Source organism: Chaetodon auriga, chromosome 8 (genome assembly GCF_051107435.1).
Source record: "Chaetodon auriga isolate fChaAug3 chromosome 8, fChaAug3.hap1, whole genome shotgun sequence".
NCBI classification, from domain to species: domain Eukaryota; kingdom Metazoa; phylum Chordata; class Actinopteri; order Chaetodontiformes; family Chaetodontidae; genus Chaetodon; species Chaetodon auriga.
Window position 1 is genome coordinate 20212245 of NC_135081.1, and position 12994 is coordinate 20225238.

The 12994-nt window shown below is 41.6% G+C and overlaps 1 protein-coding gene across 2 annotated transcripts; it reads left to right on the forward strand.

The window, feature by feature from the left end:
* Positions 1 to 585: 585 nt before the first annotated feature.
* Positions 586 to 12992, forward strand: ica1 (islet cell autoantigen 1). 2 transcript variants are annotated; one of them, XM_076737021.1, is made up of 13 exons: positions 586 to 719; positions 2229 to 2258; positions 2366 to 2537; positions 3173 to 3245; positions 5192 to 5315; positions 5812 to 6010; positions 6500 to 6625; positions 7106 to 7204; positions 7309 to 7403; positions 7551 to 7597; positions 8030 to 8290; positions 10468 to 10557; positions 10792 to 12992. In XM_076737021.1, the coding sequence occupies exons 2-13, from the start codon at positions 2242 to 2244 to the stop codon at positions 10911 to 10913; spliced, it is 1425 nt and encodes a 474-aa protein (XP_076593136.1). In that variant the 5' UTR covers positions 586 to 719; positions 2229 to 2241; the 3' UTR covers positions 10914 to 12992. The 2 variants fall into 2 exon arrangements, with proteins under 2 accessions (XP_076593136.1, XP_076593137.1); XM_076737022.1 differs by having other exon boundaries at positions 599 to 719; positions 8060 to 8290.
* The last annotated feature ends 2 nt before the right edge of the window (positions 12993 to 12994 follow it).

The following is a 12994-nucleotide window of genomic DNA, read 5'->3' on the forward strand; positions in this document are numbered from 1 at the left end:
CTAACTGTGTGTGTCAGTCATTTTTGTGTTGAGCAGTAAGCCTTTTGGGGGCTTTAGATATTTACTGATGAAAACGACACTGATGAGTTGTTACTACAAGCAGCACCTTTCACATGTGTAGTGATATGAGGCATTTTTAAGTGAGACGTTTTGTTTAGAGAAGGTTTAATGTGAACTTAGAAGTGACAGGAAACAAACCCAATGCACAGAGGACGCTAAAAGTGGAAATCAAAAGGATCTCCAACAACACATTTTTGTCCAGGACATGTTAATCCAGCCATGATTACTTTATATAAAATTATATTTCCAATTATGATCTCCTGAGAAGTGCAACAAATACATTTAATTTTAATCTGCAGGCTTTTCAATCATTCATGTGAACATATCTGCAATCTTAAAGTCAAAAAGAAGATAAAGACTTTAAGTCTGTTTTTTCATCATTATTTTCGACTCTTCAACCCTCAAACATGTTTGAACAATGGCAGGCAAAGTGCATGGTGCTGATATACAGTGCAGCCAATGTCTGTTTGCACCGGACAAACATCTGAACGTGATGCGCGCGGCGGTCGACGTGACGTCAGCTGTGTCTCGTGCGGGTGGACAATGCGTTGAAGCGCACGAGCAGCTGTGCGCGCACTGACGGCGCAGCGGGGCCTACAGCAGCAGCGGCGATTGGAGGAGTATAACGAGCTTTCTCTCCATGTTATCGGCACGAAGAGGTACGTGTGCAACATCCCGGGGTTTTAATTCCGTTTTTCTTTTATTTGCTCTTTAATATGTTGATGTGTGTGTGGCGTTCAGGGGGCGATGGGAGGGAGCCGCTGCTTCAGTGCGGTGAGTCAGCCGTTGTGTTTATTCTGGTGCGGCGCGGGTGTGCTGTGGTGTGTACTATGTAGTATTCATTATGTAGTGTGCATATAGGCCGATACTGCTGGTTAATTTCGGTTACATGGATATTGGTTATAACATATTTCTGTCTTGTTAAGGTACCCTTAAGCGCGTTTATCGCATCATATCCCACCACATTAAGATGCGTCGTGACGCTCGAGCTGAACGTAAAACGCGGTGATTATTCGTCCATCTCATCTCAGGTGCTGACAGACAGCAGGTGATGCACCTTCTGGAAAACAGGTGCAGGTGTTGTGCACATTCTAAGCTCAGGTGTTCTGCGGTTAATTCTGGAAAGCAGCTGGCAGGGAGGGTAGAAATACAAATAAGACCTCAGTCACACCTTATTATGACTCCCAGCTGAGGAGGAAACAGGAGCAGAAGTCAGTCATCACACCTTTATGTGCTCCACGCGGTCAGTTTAACTTCATGTAACCAAGTACAATTTTGAGGGACCTGTACTTAAGTATTTCCATTACGTTATAATTCTACTTCACTACATGTTTGAGGTACAGTAAATACTGTACTTATTACTACACTATATTTATTGATAGTAGCTTCACAGATTTAGTAACTACAAAATACAAATCAACTGACAAATTAGGATGTACTATGGTACGTGATGCTACCAAGCAGAATATAAAGTTATTAAAATGATCTCCACCTTTTCCAGCTGTTACATTAAAGTGATAATTATAGTTTAGTGACTAATTCTAATATAATAACATATATGATTCTGAAAGAGGCCATAGTGCATAATGAGTAATTTGATACCTTGAATACGCTAAAACTTTTGTACTTTTGTAGTTTGAAGGCTTGACTTTTATTGTAGTTGTAGTATTATTACAATGTAGTATTGCTACTTTTATTTCAATAAAATATCTGAATACTTCTTCCACCACTGAAGGTAAACATGGGGTGCTGTCAAGAAAGAGCAACATCTGGTCCACCTCAGAAGGGTGGTTTCACTACCAATGCCTCTGGTAACTTCACCAAAAGATTGTCTGCCAACAACATAAAATGAAGAGACAAAACAAGAGAAAACAACTTTCAAATCACCTCTCAAGTCAGCTTTTACCAACAAGTCAGAATTAATGGACCACTAAATGTGATCTAGTTAAAATTATACCAATAAAGTTAGAATTAATCTGTCATAAGTTAAATATTTACACTGTTACATGTGACACCATATTAATGACACTGACATACATACATACACAGGCTCAACTGCAACGCTTCAGTTTCAATTAAAACACTGGTTTCACTGTTAAAACTGTCCCCATGCCCCACTTCATAGCTACATATGCCTCACTTCACCTGTTGCTCTGCTTTGTCCACAGGTTATCGTGAAAAATGGAGGGAGGAAATTTGTGAGTATACCTCTGCGTTTACACTCAGTTTCACTCAAAGCAATGAGTTCTTCCCAGATCATTATGGGAGCGGTCACAACATTGGTCCAACCCCTGTGTCATTGCAGCGGCTACTCCCGAGACTATCTGGACCGCTTCATCCAAAGCCAAGACTCATCTGTGGTGAACAAGTTCCAGCAGAAGTACTGGAAAACTAAACAGACGCTCATCAAGGTCACTGGGAAGAAAGAGGACGAACATGTGGTGGCGTCAGATGCAGATCTGGATGCCAAGCTGGAGGTGAGGAGGAATGTGAAAGTGTTGGGGCTTGTAGTTTTACAGCATGTTAAGTGACTCAGGGAGCAGAAACCGCAGACCTCGATCACGTCACAGGAACATTAAGAAACACTGGAGATACTTTGCCTCCAGTGGACTCTGCAGTGACTAAAATGGCTTTTTGATTCACACTGTGCCAGCACTTGCTTGAGGCTTAGAACTTACATTAGGCTGCCTCTCTAACCTCCATCATCTGTGCCTGCGTTTCATGAGTGAATTTAATGGCTTAAATCGATACCTCATAAAAGCTGGAAGCTTAAATTAGGCCAGGTCCTCGATAAGAATGGCGATAAACCATTGAGAACTGGATATCTACAGAGCAGGTCAGAGCTCATTTTTAAAGCATTGATGTGACATTTTAGCACTTCCATTTTTACTTCATAAAGGCGTTAATGTTGTATCACATCCACTCTGTAGTTGTTGAAATCAATTAAGTATTATAGACTTCCATAGATATCCATGTTTGTCTTCTTGAAGGTAAGAGTTACCTCCCGGCATAGTCAGGCAGTGTATTACACAACAAGTCTTACGTTACTGAGGATAACTTCCAAAATGACCAGACATTTTCTGTTTGACTTTGGTTTTCTTCTGCTCTGCAGGTCTTCCACTCTATCCAGAGAACATGCATGGAGCTGCTGAAGGTCATTGAGCAGTACCAGAGGAGGATCTGCCGTACGTACAAACAAACTGCAGAAGTATTTGGTAGAAACTCTACATCACTAATTAAAATGTGAACTGCTGACAAGGTGGGTCATATCAGTGCTAAGAGAGGCTTTGATCGACAGGTGTAAATCTTATATCTCATTCAGGAGAGAGCTGTCAACTTAAACTAAAAACACGAATATCTGTCCATCAGTTTTCCACCAATTATCCAGACGTGTTTCATGGTGGCAGCAGGTTAACCAAGGTAGACCATCCACCAGGTTCTCCAGGGAGATCTTGAGGAAGACTCAGACTCTGTTTAACATTGCTGGATAAGGTCAACAAGGTGGCATCCAAGAGGAACTGTGAACCACTTCTGGTTCTTTGCAAAGGGGTAGCAGCTTCAAGCTCCTTAACACATGCAGTCTATCCCTGAAATGTCCAAGAACATTTCCTGCACAGGTCATGTGTCAGTGGACACAGGGACCAGATCCTCACCCACCATGTTCCTCAGAAAAATAAGAGACATCTTCCACCGCGTGCATGTACATCAAGCTTTGGTCCATCTTCTTCCTCTGTTGAGTTTTACAGTGGCTGACATGCATAAGCGTTTAATTATCGCCATCTGCTGGACTGTCCCTTAACTTGTCTACTCAGGGTGTGCCTGAAAGGTTGTCCCAGTAATTCACCCAGAACTGAGTGTGAAAGAGGCTTTAACTCATCGTCTGTCTTGTCTTCAAGGTTGAACCGAGACACCACGTCAAAGAACTCCATTCAGTTCTGTCTGGTAGCTTCATCAGATGACATCTTTTTGTCTTCACCAGCTTTAGCCAAAGGTGCTCTGGTACCAGCTGCACTTGTGAACTACTTCATACTTCAATGTCATGGTTGTTAAGGATTGTGCAGAACCAGAACACCAGTTGGGTTCAGACCAGGCAGCACATCTTCCCAGTTAAAACCATCCATTATAAATGTGAGTGTGCAGCAGCAACAGCTTTTCTGTCTGTGCTAAGCAGGTACATCTTCTCAGTCTGCAGGAAAAACCAGCGCAACTTTGCCAGGGATTCTCAATATACTCACACCCTTCTAGTGCCTGTCATCAATTCTGGTTAAATTAAACTTTCGCCACCGGCAGAGCTGAAGCTGAACCGACAAAACAAACATAAAATGTTTGATTTTGAGAGAAGCTTCTTTCAATGACACAAAATGCACATTCTGTCTCTTGCTTTAAGTTATATATTGGATCAGACAAACTGGTCGTACTTCTACTAGTCGGCGAGGCAATGTTAGCACAGCAAGGTGTGTTTGCAATAGCAAGAGCTTGTCAGACAATGAACATGGTTTGCTGGCCCTGCTGCAGCCGCTGTGCCTCAGTTTGACCATCAGAAATGCACACAGTAGACACAGGGAATAGAAATTGTTGGGGATGTTGTTACCATAAGTGACTTTCACTGTGGTGTATAGTAAAACCAGTTTACTAGAATGCCTCCAGTAGAAGCTAGCCAAAGTTCAACTAGCTGGAACTGCTTCATGCTCAGCTCTGCACTCGCTCTGGCTACCTGCCCCATCAGTGAGGCAACATTTTACAGGGGCCTGCCCCTCAGTGGCCCTCAAGGATGCAGCCCAATGCTGCTTCTTCAGGTTGAGCCGGACAGACCTGGCCACCAAGCACTCATCTGAGAGCTGCCCTCCAAACACACTGCTCATAGTCTGACCCCTCTCCTGGTAACAATTCGCCTTGGGAGATCCTACCTGAAGCTGTTGCCACCAACAATAAAGCTGCCAGGGTCACACATACCAGGGATATTTGTGACTGAGATGAAAATGTGAATATTAATGCAAATCATAACAAGTTATCTTGAATATGAGCTACTCCAGTTCACCGAGTTTGGAGGGTAATGTTAAATTTTATCTGACTAAATCTGCAAATCAGGTTTTCTAAGTTTGAAACTGAACTCAACATCTGTACTGTGCAGTTCTTTCCCAGGAGGAGAACGAGCTGGGCCGTTTCCTGCGCTCACAGGGCTCACAGGATAAAACCAGGGCTGGAAAGATCATGCAGGCCACAGGGAAAGCACTCTGCTTCTCCTCCCAACAGAGGTAAGAAACATAGAAAATAAATTAGCGGTGTAAGTATGACAGATGGACGCCACATCCCTCTGAAACATCCAAATAACTCACATGAAAGTTAAAGCTGCACAAGAAATAGTTTTATGTAAAAGTGAGTCAGTTTTATCACCTAATGTTACAAAATGGATTAGAGGAGTGTCTTATATGTCTATTATGTATACTAAGACTTGATATTCACAACTTAGCTTTTGTTCAGAGTTTGCTTTGTTTCCTACTGAGAGGGATCAACAAGGGGGCCCTGATTGACTCCATTAATTGGTTTTGGCCAGACTTTCAAGCTTTTGGCTTGTTGGGGAAGTACTGAATTTGAGACTTTTTGGTCTTCAAATTATTCAGACTGTACTGTGCACTATAAAGGCAAAAATAACTTTGTGAATAATGTCCAAAACTAACGTGATCTTGATGATCAAAGTCAAGCTTGTTGCATACAGCACCTTAATACTTGATTTAACACTACATCCTTCAGGCTGGCTCTGAGGACCCCTCTGTGCCGTTTGTACCAGGAGGTGGAAACGTTTCGCTATCGAGCCATCTCAGACACGTGGCTGACGGTGAATCGAATGGAGCAGTCCAGGACTGAATACCGTGGAGCGCTGCTTTGGATGAAGGACGTATCTCAGGAGCTGGATCCAGACACACATAAACAGATGGAGAAATTCCGCAAGGTTCGTCCTGTCACATGGACATTTTGCCAGGTCGTAGCAGAAAGCACAGGTGTAACTCATAATGCAGGTAATCACTGTAGTCCTCTTAGTTTTGCTTGTTTCAGCGATCAGAGAAGCACAAAATGTTATTGGCTGCATCTGTGCTTTTCCTGCTATGACAAATCAGAGTCTGCTGCATCTATACATCTGTGCACCGGTGGTAACAAGACACTATTTGTGCACAATGTATACACATCATTTGTCATTTAATCTAAGCTCACACAAACAGGTTTCATCAGGAAAAAAGCTATTACAGAAAATGCCACTAGAGGGCAGAACACACCATCAAATTGAGGTTTGTTGGTTCAAACTGTAACTGCCAAACCCCAGCATGCTTTAATCTGCTTCACTTGCACAAACTTGAACTCCAGTGTTTGTTTTCAATGTTCAAACCTGTGTGATACACAATACTGGCTGCTTATCTCCATTCTCTTGTCTACTGTATCTCAGGTTCAAGCCCAGGTGCGCACCACCAAAACAAGCTTTGACAAACTGAAAAACGATGTCTGCCAGAAGGTAGACCTGCTGGGAGCCAGTCGCTGCAACCTCCTCTCTCACGTTTTAACCACATACCAGGTACACCACAAATCCCAGCTGTGTGCATTCCTCTCCAGTGATCTGAAATAGTGTTTTCAATGACTCTACCACATGCGGAGAGGGCAGGAAGGAAGACAAACATGAAGGGAACAAAAAAATACAAGACACTGCATGGAGCTTTAACTATCAGACCATGTGACGAGTAATGGTGGACAATATGGCCCTAAAATAATGTCACAATTTTTTAGGGTTTTTCTGCAGTAATGGTATTCTTGATATGACAATACAACTTGCCAAAGATTAGACGATGCTCCGCTGAGTCAGTGCAGTTTGTCTGCTCAGTTTAAAGCTCACAAAAGCCGCTGAGCTCTCAAACTCAACCAGGTGCTTCTGCTGCTGCGTAACAGTATGACGTCATTATGTCAACAAGTCGTAGACTGGAGAAATAAACGGACTGTTGTGAACTATTACTAAACACAACCAGCTGAATGTGCTGCCTGGCTTGTTCTCCTGTTTCAGACAACACTTTTGCACTTCTGGGAGAAGACTTCCCACACTATGGCAGCCATTCATGAGAGCTTCAAGGGCTGTCAGCATTATGAGTTCTCCACACTGAAGGTCTGAGAGCATCCTGGAGATCTAAACTGTGACACTGCTCAAAGTAGTTCTGCATCTTGAGAAGAGGCCGGTAATTATAAGTGGTGACTTGGCTGTTCTTTTAGACCTTACAGGACCCCATGGACAAGCTGGCGAAGAAGAAGGGGAAGAAGAAAATCAAAGCAGAAGACGTAAAGAAAGCCGAGACTGCAGATGACCAGTGAGTTATCTCATCTTGATCTTTACTCATGCAGGTAGACCAAACACAACGCGTGCCAATGGTCTGAACTTAAATGCAGTATTTTTGCTGTTACCTTGTGTATGTGCAACATGTCATAAACTGATCTTCTGTTTGTCATATTTATAGACTCATCTCACTCGTAAATGAAAACACCAGCGAGGAGACCAGAGAAGGTAAAAGACAATACTGCTAAATATACGTATTACTATGATATTCTGATGATTATTTTCTTTATTAGTCTGTAAAGTGTCCAAAAATAGTGAATAATTTGCATCCTCAAGCTCAAAACAATGTCTTAAACTTTGGACCAACAGTTCAAAATACAAAGAAACTGATTTTGCCATCATGGGAGACAAAGAAAACAAGCAAACACATTTCAGAAGCTGGAACCAGTAAAGTTTTGGAAGTTTTGCTTCGAAATTGACTTAATCGGTTATCAAAACTGCCAATCAACTAATCAATTACTCGATGTAGAAAAAATGTGTGAACAGTTTGTGGGAAAAATATGAATAGGACACAAATGTAAGTGTCCAAATGACAAAGAAATCATCAGTAAAGTGACTGCAGTGTTTTAGTCCTTTGATCACTCTGCCTGCTCATTGTAGGTCATGAAGATCCTGTCTCTGCCTGTCCAGAGTTAGAGGCAGAGGAGAAGGACAGCATGGCCTTACTGAATGAGATCCTGGGCAGCATGTCTGTGGACGAGGGCGACTTCTCTCGAGAGTGGACAGAGGTGTTTGGAGACGCCGAGGACACGAGCGCAGCATTGGGTAGACCAGCAGAGGCCCAGCAAAAGGAAAACTCCTTCTTTCTACCGTCTCAGCTGCTGGACCAGAGCTTGAATAATCTACAGTCTTCCCTCTCAGGTCAGAAAATAAGAGTGCGCGTGTGCATTTTTGTGTTTGTGTGAGCCAGAGAAGCTGTTTTAGCTGTCGAAAGAGTTTTTCCCTATCAAATGAGACCACTTAAGGTTTCCACCAGCAGAACTTCTCTCCCTGTTGAAGCCATGCAAAACCATAATAAATATGAAAATCTGAAATAAATATCCCTGAAAACTGAAGTTACACTGTTCTTCCATGAGTGAGTGCATTAACAAATGTGCAGCTAAAATTAGCCGCTTTTCCCCATTGTAGCTAAATATTTCCACTCCGGGAGAAAAGTGGCGTCAAAACGATTTATCGAACCCACGTCTGTCAGAGTAATAGAAGGAGGCTATTACAACATGGCAATTAGATTTGCTTACCCATAGGTGGCTGCCAACGACTTTCCATTTCATCTGGCTGGGAACCAGCTGCTAGCACCTCATCTGCTTTTGTTGGTTTGGTTTTGTCCATTTTTGACTTAAAGGATTGTGAGTAGCCCCACTATAAAGCTATAAAGAAATAAGAACCTACAGTTTGCATGTATTTCCTGGGCGGAATTGTGGAGCTAGCATTTCAGAGTTCCTCAGTGTGGTCAAACACGACAGTAAAATCTAATTCCAGCATGGTTCAGAGTCACAGCGTAGGAAATATCCATTTAGTTCCACAATGATCATCAACAGGAAAATGCTAGAAAAAGAAGTCTGGAGATTTTTCAACTCAGCTACATCAGAACAGGTTGAGGAGAAGCATGTGGTCACCAGGACCCGAGGCTGGTGAGATGAGTCCAGCTGGTCAGCGACACACACTCAGGCCTGATCAATCTTTTCCTTTGAAACATTCACCGTGCTTGACTTTTTCCACCTTCATTGATATTACAGCTCGAAGCAGAAACAATCACAGTATGTCGACACAGGAACTGTCAACAGAATTCAATCCGAACTCACAGAACTTGGTTAAAGTATAAAAGGATTTTAAAGAACTCAATGAGCATCGAGCCGGTTCAAGCTGCAATCAGTCTGCAAGTGCAGGAAGGAGATCACACAGCTGGGACTGACTTGTAAGTGCAAAAGAACTTTTGGCAGAATGCAAGGAAAACTGAGCACTGAGAACATCAGGTGCATGCTCCGACCTGATTCAACACTTACAAATCTGGCCCTGTGCTCTCAAAACACTCACTGATTTACACTCGGATTCATTTTGTTGTTATAAACGAACATATTTTAAAAACGCACAAAGTGCTGCAGACTTTCAGGAACTGTTCATGAGACTAATCTGGGCAGGAAGGAGCTTGTTCAAGAGGTTGATCTTGAGAATGTAAGGACCAGAGTGATATGACAGTCAAAGAAGTTACTCCTGCAAGAAGCAGCCTCAAATTAATCTTGACTGGAGCCCAAAAATGCCGAATCCTGGAAAGAGCCGAGTTCAGAGAGTCAAATAAACTTGACTGATTCTTGACTATAGAGCCATTGGCTCGAGACCAAGAATGTGAAACAAAGCTATAACAAATCTTTAAAGAAGAAAATCCCCAAATCCTCAAGAGTCGAGCCCGGTCAGATGCAGTCACACTCAAAGCATTTAAACTCAAACGACTGACAACAATTCTACGAAGATTTTCAGCCTTTTCACATGAGGGACGTTTATCGAAAAGACAATAAACATTTTATTCATTCAGAATTTCTGCTTCCACATCAGGACAGTAAAGGGAAGACTAGTCGAGGATGCTGGAGTTGAAATGGCATAATGAACTAACACATGAAAATATCCAAAGGCTTCAAAAGCCTGTTTGGTCATGAAAGCCTGCTGGACTCATGCGAGTTCAGATTGTTTGTCACAAAATTCAACATCAACAGCACATTCCAGCATCTTCCCTGGTGGTATCTGCTGTTGCTACATTCTGCATTTTCTGGATACACAAAGGATGAAAGCAAAAATAAATTTGCCTGAAACAAGACCTCAAAGTTGTAATTGCAGCTTTCGGCCTGTGTTTAATAATCCACTAATGATGTCAGACATGATTCTGCCGTGATAAATGTTGTGATTGTTGCTGTTTGTGTGTCTGTTACACAATATCCGTCCACATCAGCGGCGTGCGAGAGGGTGTGATGATTTATTTGTTGAATCATGCTTTGGCACGTCAAGCGTCCCCCGTTGATTAATCGAAATCTGCGTCTCCGTTTCAGATTGGGCCGGGATCGGTCCACAGCCCGTCGCCCAGGCAACAGAGCACTCATCTGGAGCCAATCAGAACCCTTCTAAGCCAGCAGTGAAAGGTAGGAGCGGGCCAAACGAGCAAAACATATGAAAAGACTTGAAAGAGAGGGAGACGTGTCCAGCTGAAACCTGTGTTTATGGGAATTTTCAAAGAATTTGTGGGTAGTTTCCATTCAGAATTTTGGATCTCAACCAGATGGAGTCCTTTACGAGACAAAGGGAGGTGTTTATATTTTCACCCCGTCTTTAAACGTACAGCAGCAACATTTATCCTTTGTTAACTCATTTTACAGAGACAGCAGGGACGTCCAAAGACCTCTCCGCGTGGTTCAACCTGTTTGCTGACCTGGACCCCCTCTCCAATCCCGATACGGTCGGCAAAACCGGCACAGAGCACGAACTTCACAACGCATAGGTCTTCCTCATGGTCATGGTGATCTGAAATGGGTTCCTATGTTAGTGGGTACAACAGAATACAGCTGCCACCACGACCAGAGACCAATCTGAACACACGGCTGAAATTAACTAGAGATAGAGCTGAAAATGATTAAAATTTATCAATTCTAAAAGGTATTTCAAATGGTAGAAAAAGTAGACAGTGTAAAAATACAGTTAAAAGTCCTGCATTCAAAGTTTGACTTACAAAATACAACAGTGTAAGCATCAAAATTAACTTATAGTACCAAAAGTAAAAATACTCAGAATAGCCCTTTTCAGGATATTAAATATTATAGTATTGGATTATAATTACTGATACATTAATGGGCTCATCACTTTAATGCCGCAGCTGCCAATGCTCCACCCCCTCGGGATCAATAAAGTTTTATCTTAATCTATAATATTACAACATAATTTCTGTTCATCTGTGTGAATCTGCAAAGTAACTAAAAACCAAAGTTATAAAGTAAATATCGAGGAGTAAAAAGTACGTTTGCCTCTGAACTGTAGTAGCGTACTAAGTAGCAGAAAATGGAAATACTACTATGAAGTACTTGAGTAAATGTACTCTCCATCACTGGTTATATTAACTGGTCATTCACTGCTCATTGCTGAAAAATGCCAAATATTTGCTGGTTCCAGATTTTCTTGCTCAGATGTGGGAGTGAACTGAACACTTTGGGAAAATCAAGCAAATTCAAAACGTCATCTTAGGAATGATAACAGACATGTTAATCAATAATACAAGTAATCAATACTTGCAGCACTAACCTGATCTTTTCTTGTTATAACAATATATAAAGGTCGTGTATTATTCTTAAGAGTCTCTGAATTGTCTTTATACGAAAATGTAGTTAATCAAAAAAGCTGGTTTGTTGTAATAACATTTAATGTAATTAAAGCATCTTATTATATTAATAATAATGTCATTACAATAAACACAAGTAATTCTTTGTCTCATGGTGGCAGTATTAGCACTGCTGTAAGCGTCCCACTAACAACTACCAGCTCTCGTCCTTTCCGTTGTGAAAGAAATGAAACATTTACAAGACAACCTTACCGAGCCAGTCGGCTGTTCCGCTGGGTTAAACGTTTAATGTTTAGCGTGGATGCTTCAGTGAGAGTCTGGAACAGGAAGTCTTTGACATTAGCTGCCTTCTGTGGTCTCTAGTAGCATTCACACTTTATTTCTGATTACCATCACTGAAGGTTTCAAGCAGGCAAAAAACTGCAGTGTGAGAAAAAACAGCGCAAACATGACAAAGATCACAGTGCAGCAGTTCACGTGTTCATGAGTTAATGCAACATGTGGCGTGAAGTGATGCCGTCACAGAGAAATATCCAAAAACAAAGTGATCAGCTCAGCCGGTCAACTGATCAGAATCAATGGCTTCAGGGTGAACTGGAGACATCCAGAACTCGTTTCTTTCTTCAAACAGCAAAGAGGTTTCCTTCTTATCATTTCCGTTTGTTTGCTTCATGCTGTATTTGTGATGCCCTTAAAACTGAAAATACACATATGGTTTATTTATGACTGCATGTTGCATGCCTTGTTTTCTGTCATCATGTGAAAGTGTGATTGAATGAACAATAAGTTTGTATTAATGTGGGATTTTTCATCAACCTTCTTCATCATCTGACACGGGTTTATTTAGCTCAGTTCTTGGCTTTCGTGGGTAATATAACGCAGTTTTCAGTGTATTGTTTTCAGGGCCAAACTGACTGAGTGATGATTTTGATTTTGACTACAATGCTGCATAAATTGAATCAGAGTAAATGCCTTAATCTAATCGTAAGTCAACAATATAGAACCTCATCAGAATTATTATTGGTTCCTTACACAGTAAATTAAAAGTGATAGTGGATTTATTTTGTTGTAACTTAGCTTTGTGCCATTTTTGATGTTCAAAGTCATGTGACATTTGTTAATATTTAATCATAACCAAATACATTGATTGCCTTACCTTGAGTCCTATTTGTATATAAATGCCATGCTTCTGAATTATGAGTTGACGTGTCTGCCTTTGAAAAGATTACATACCAACCCAAAAAAAGAGA

Excerpts from the sequence above, each read along its gene's own strand:
- ica1 (XM_076737021.1), top strand. Across the intron at positions 7,404-7,550 it reads GCCGAGACTGCAGATGACCA|ACTCATCTCACTCGTAAATG; the intron begins GTGAGTTATCTC and ends TCATATTTATAG. Across the intron at positions 7,598-8,029 it reads CAGCGAGGAGACCAGAGAAG|GTCATGAAGATCCTGTCTCT; the intron begins GTAAAAGACAAT and ends TGCTCATTGTAG.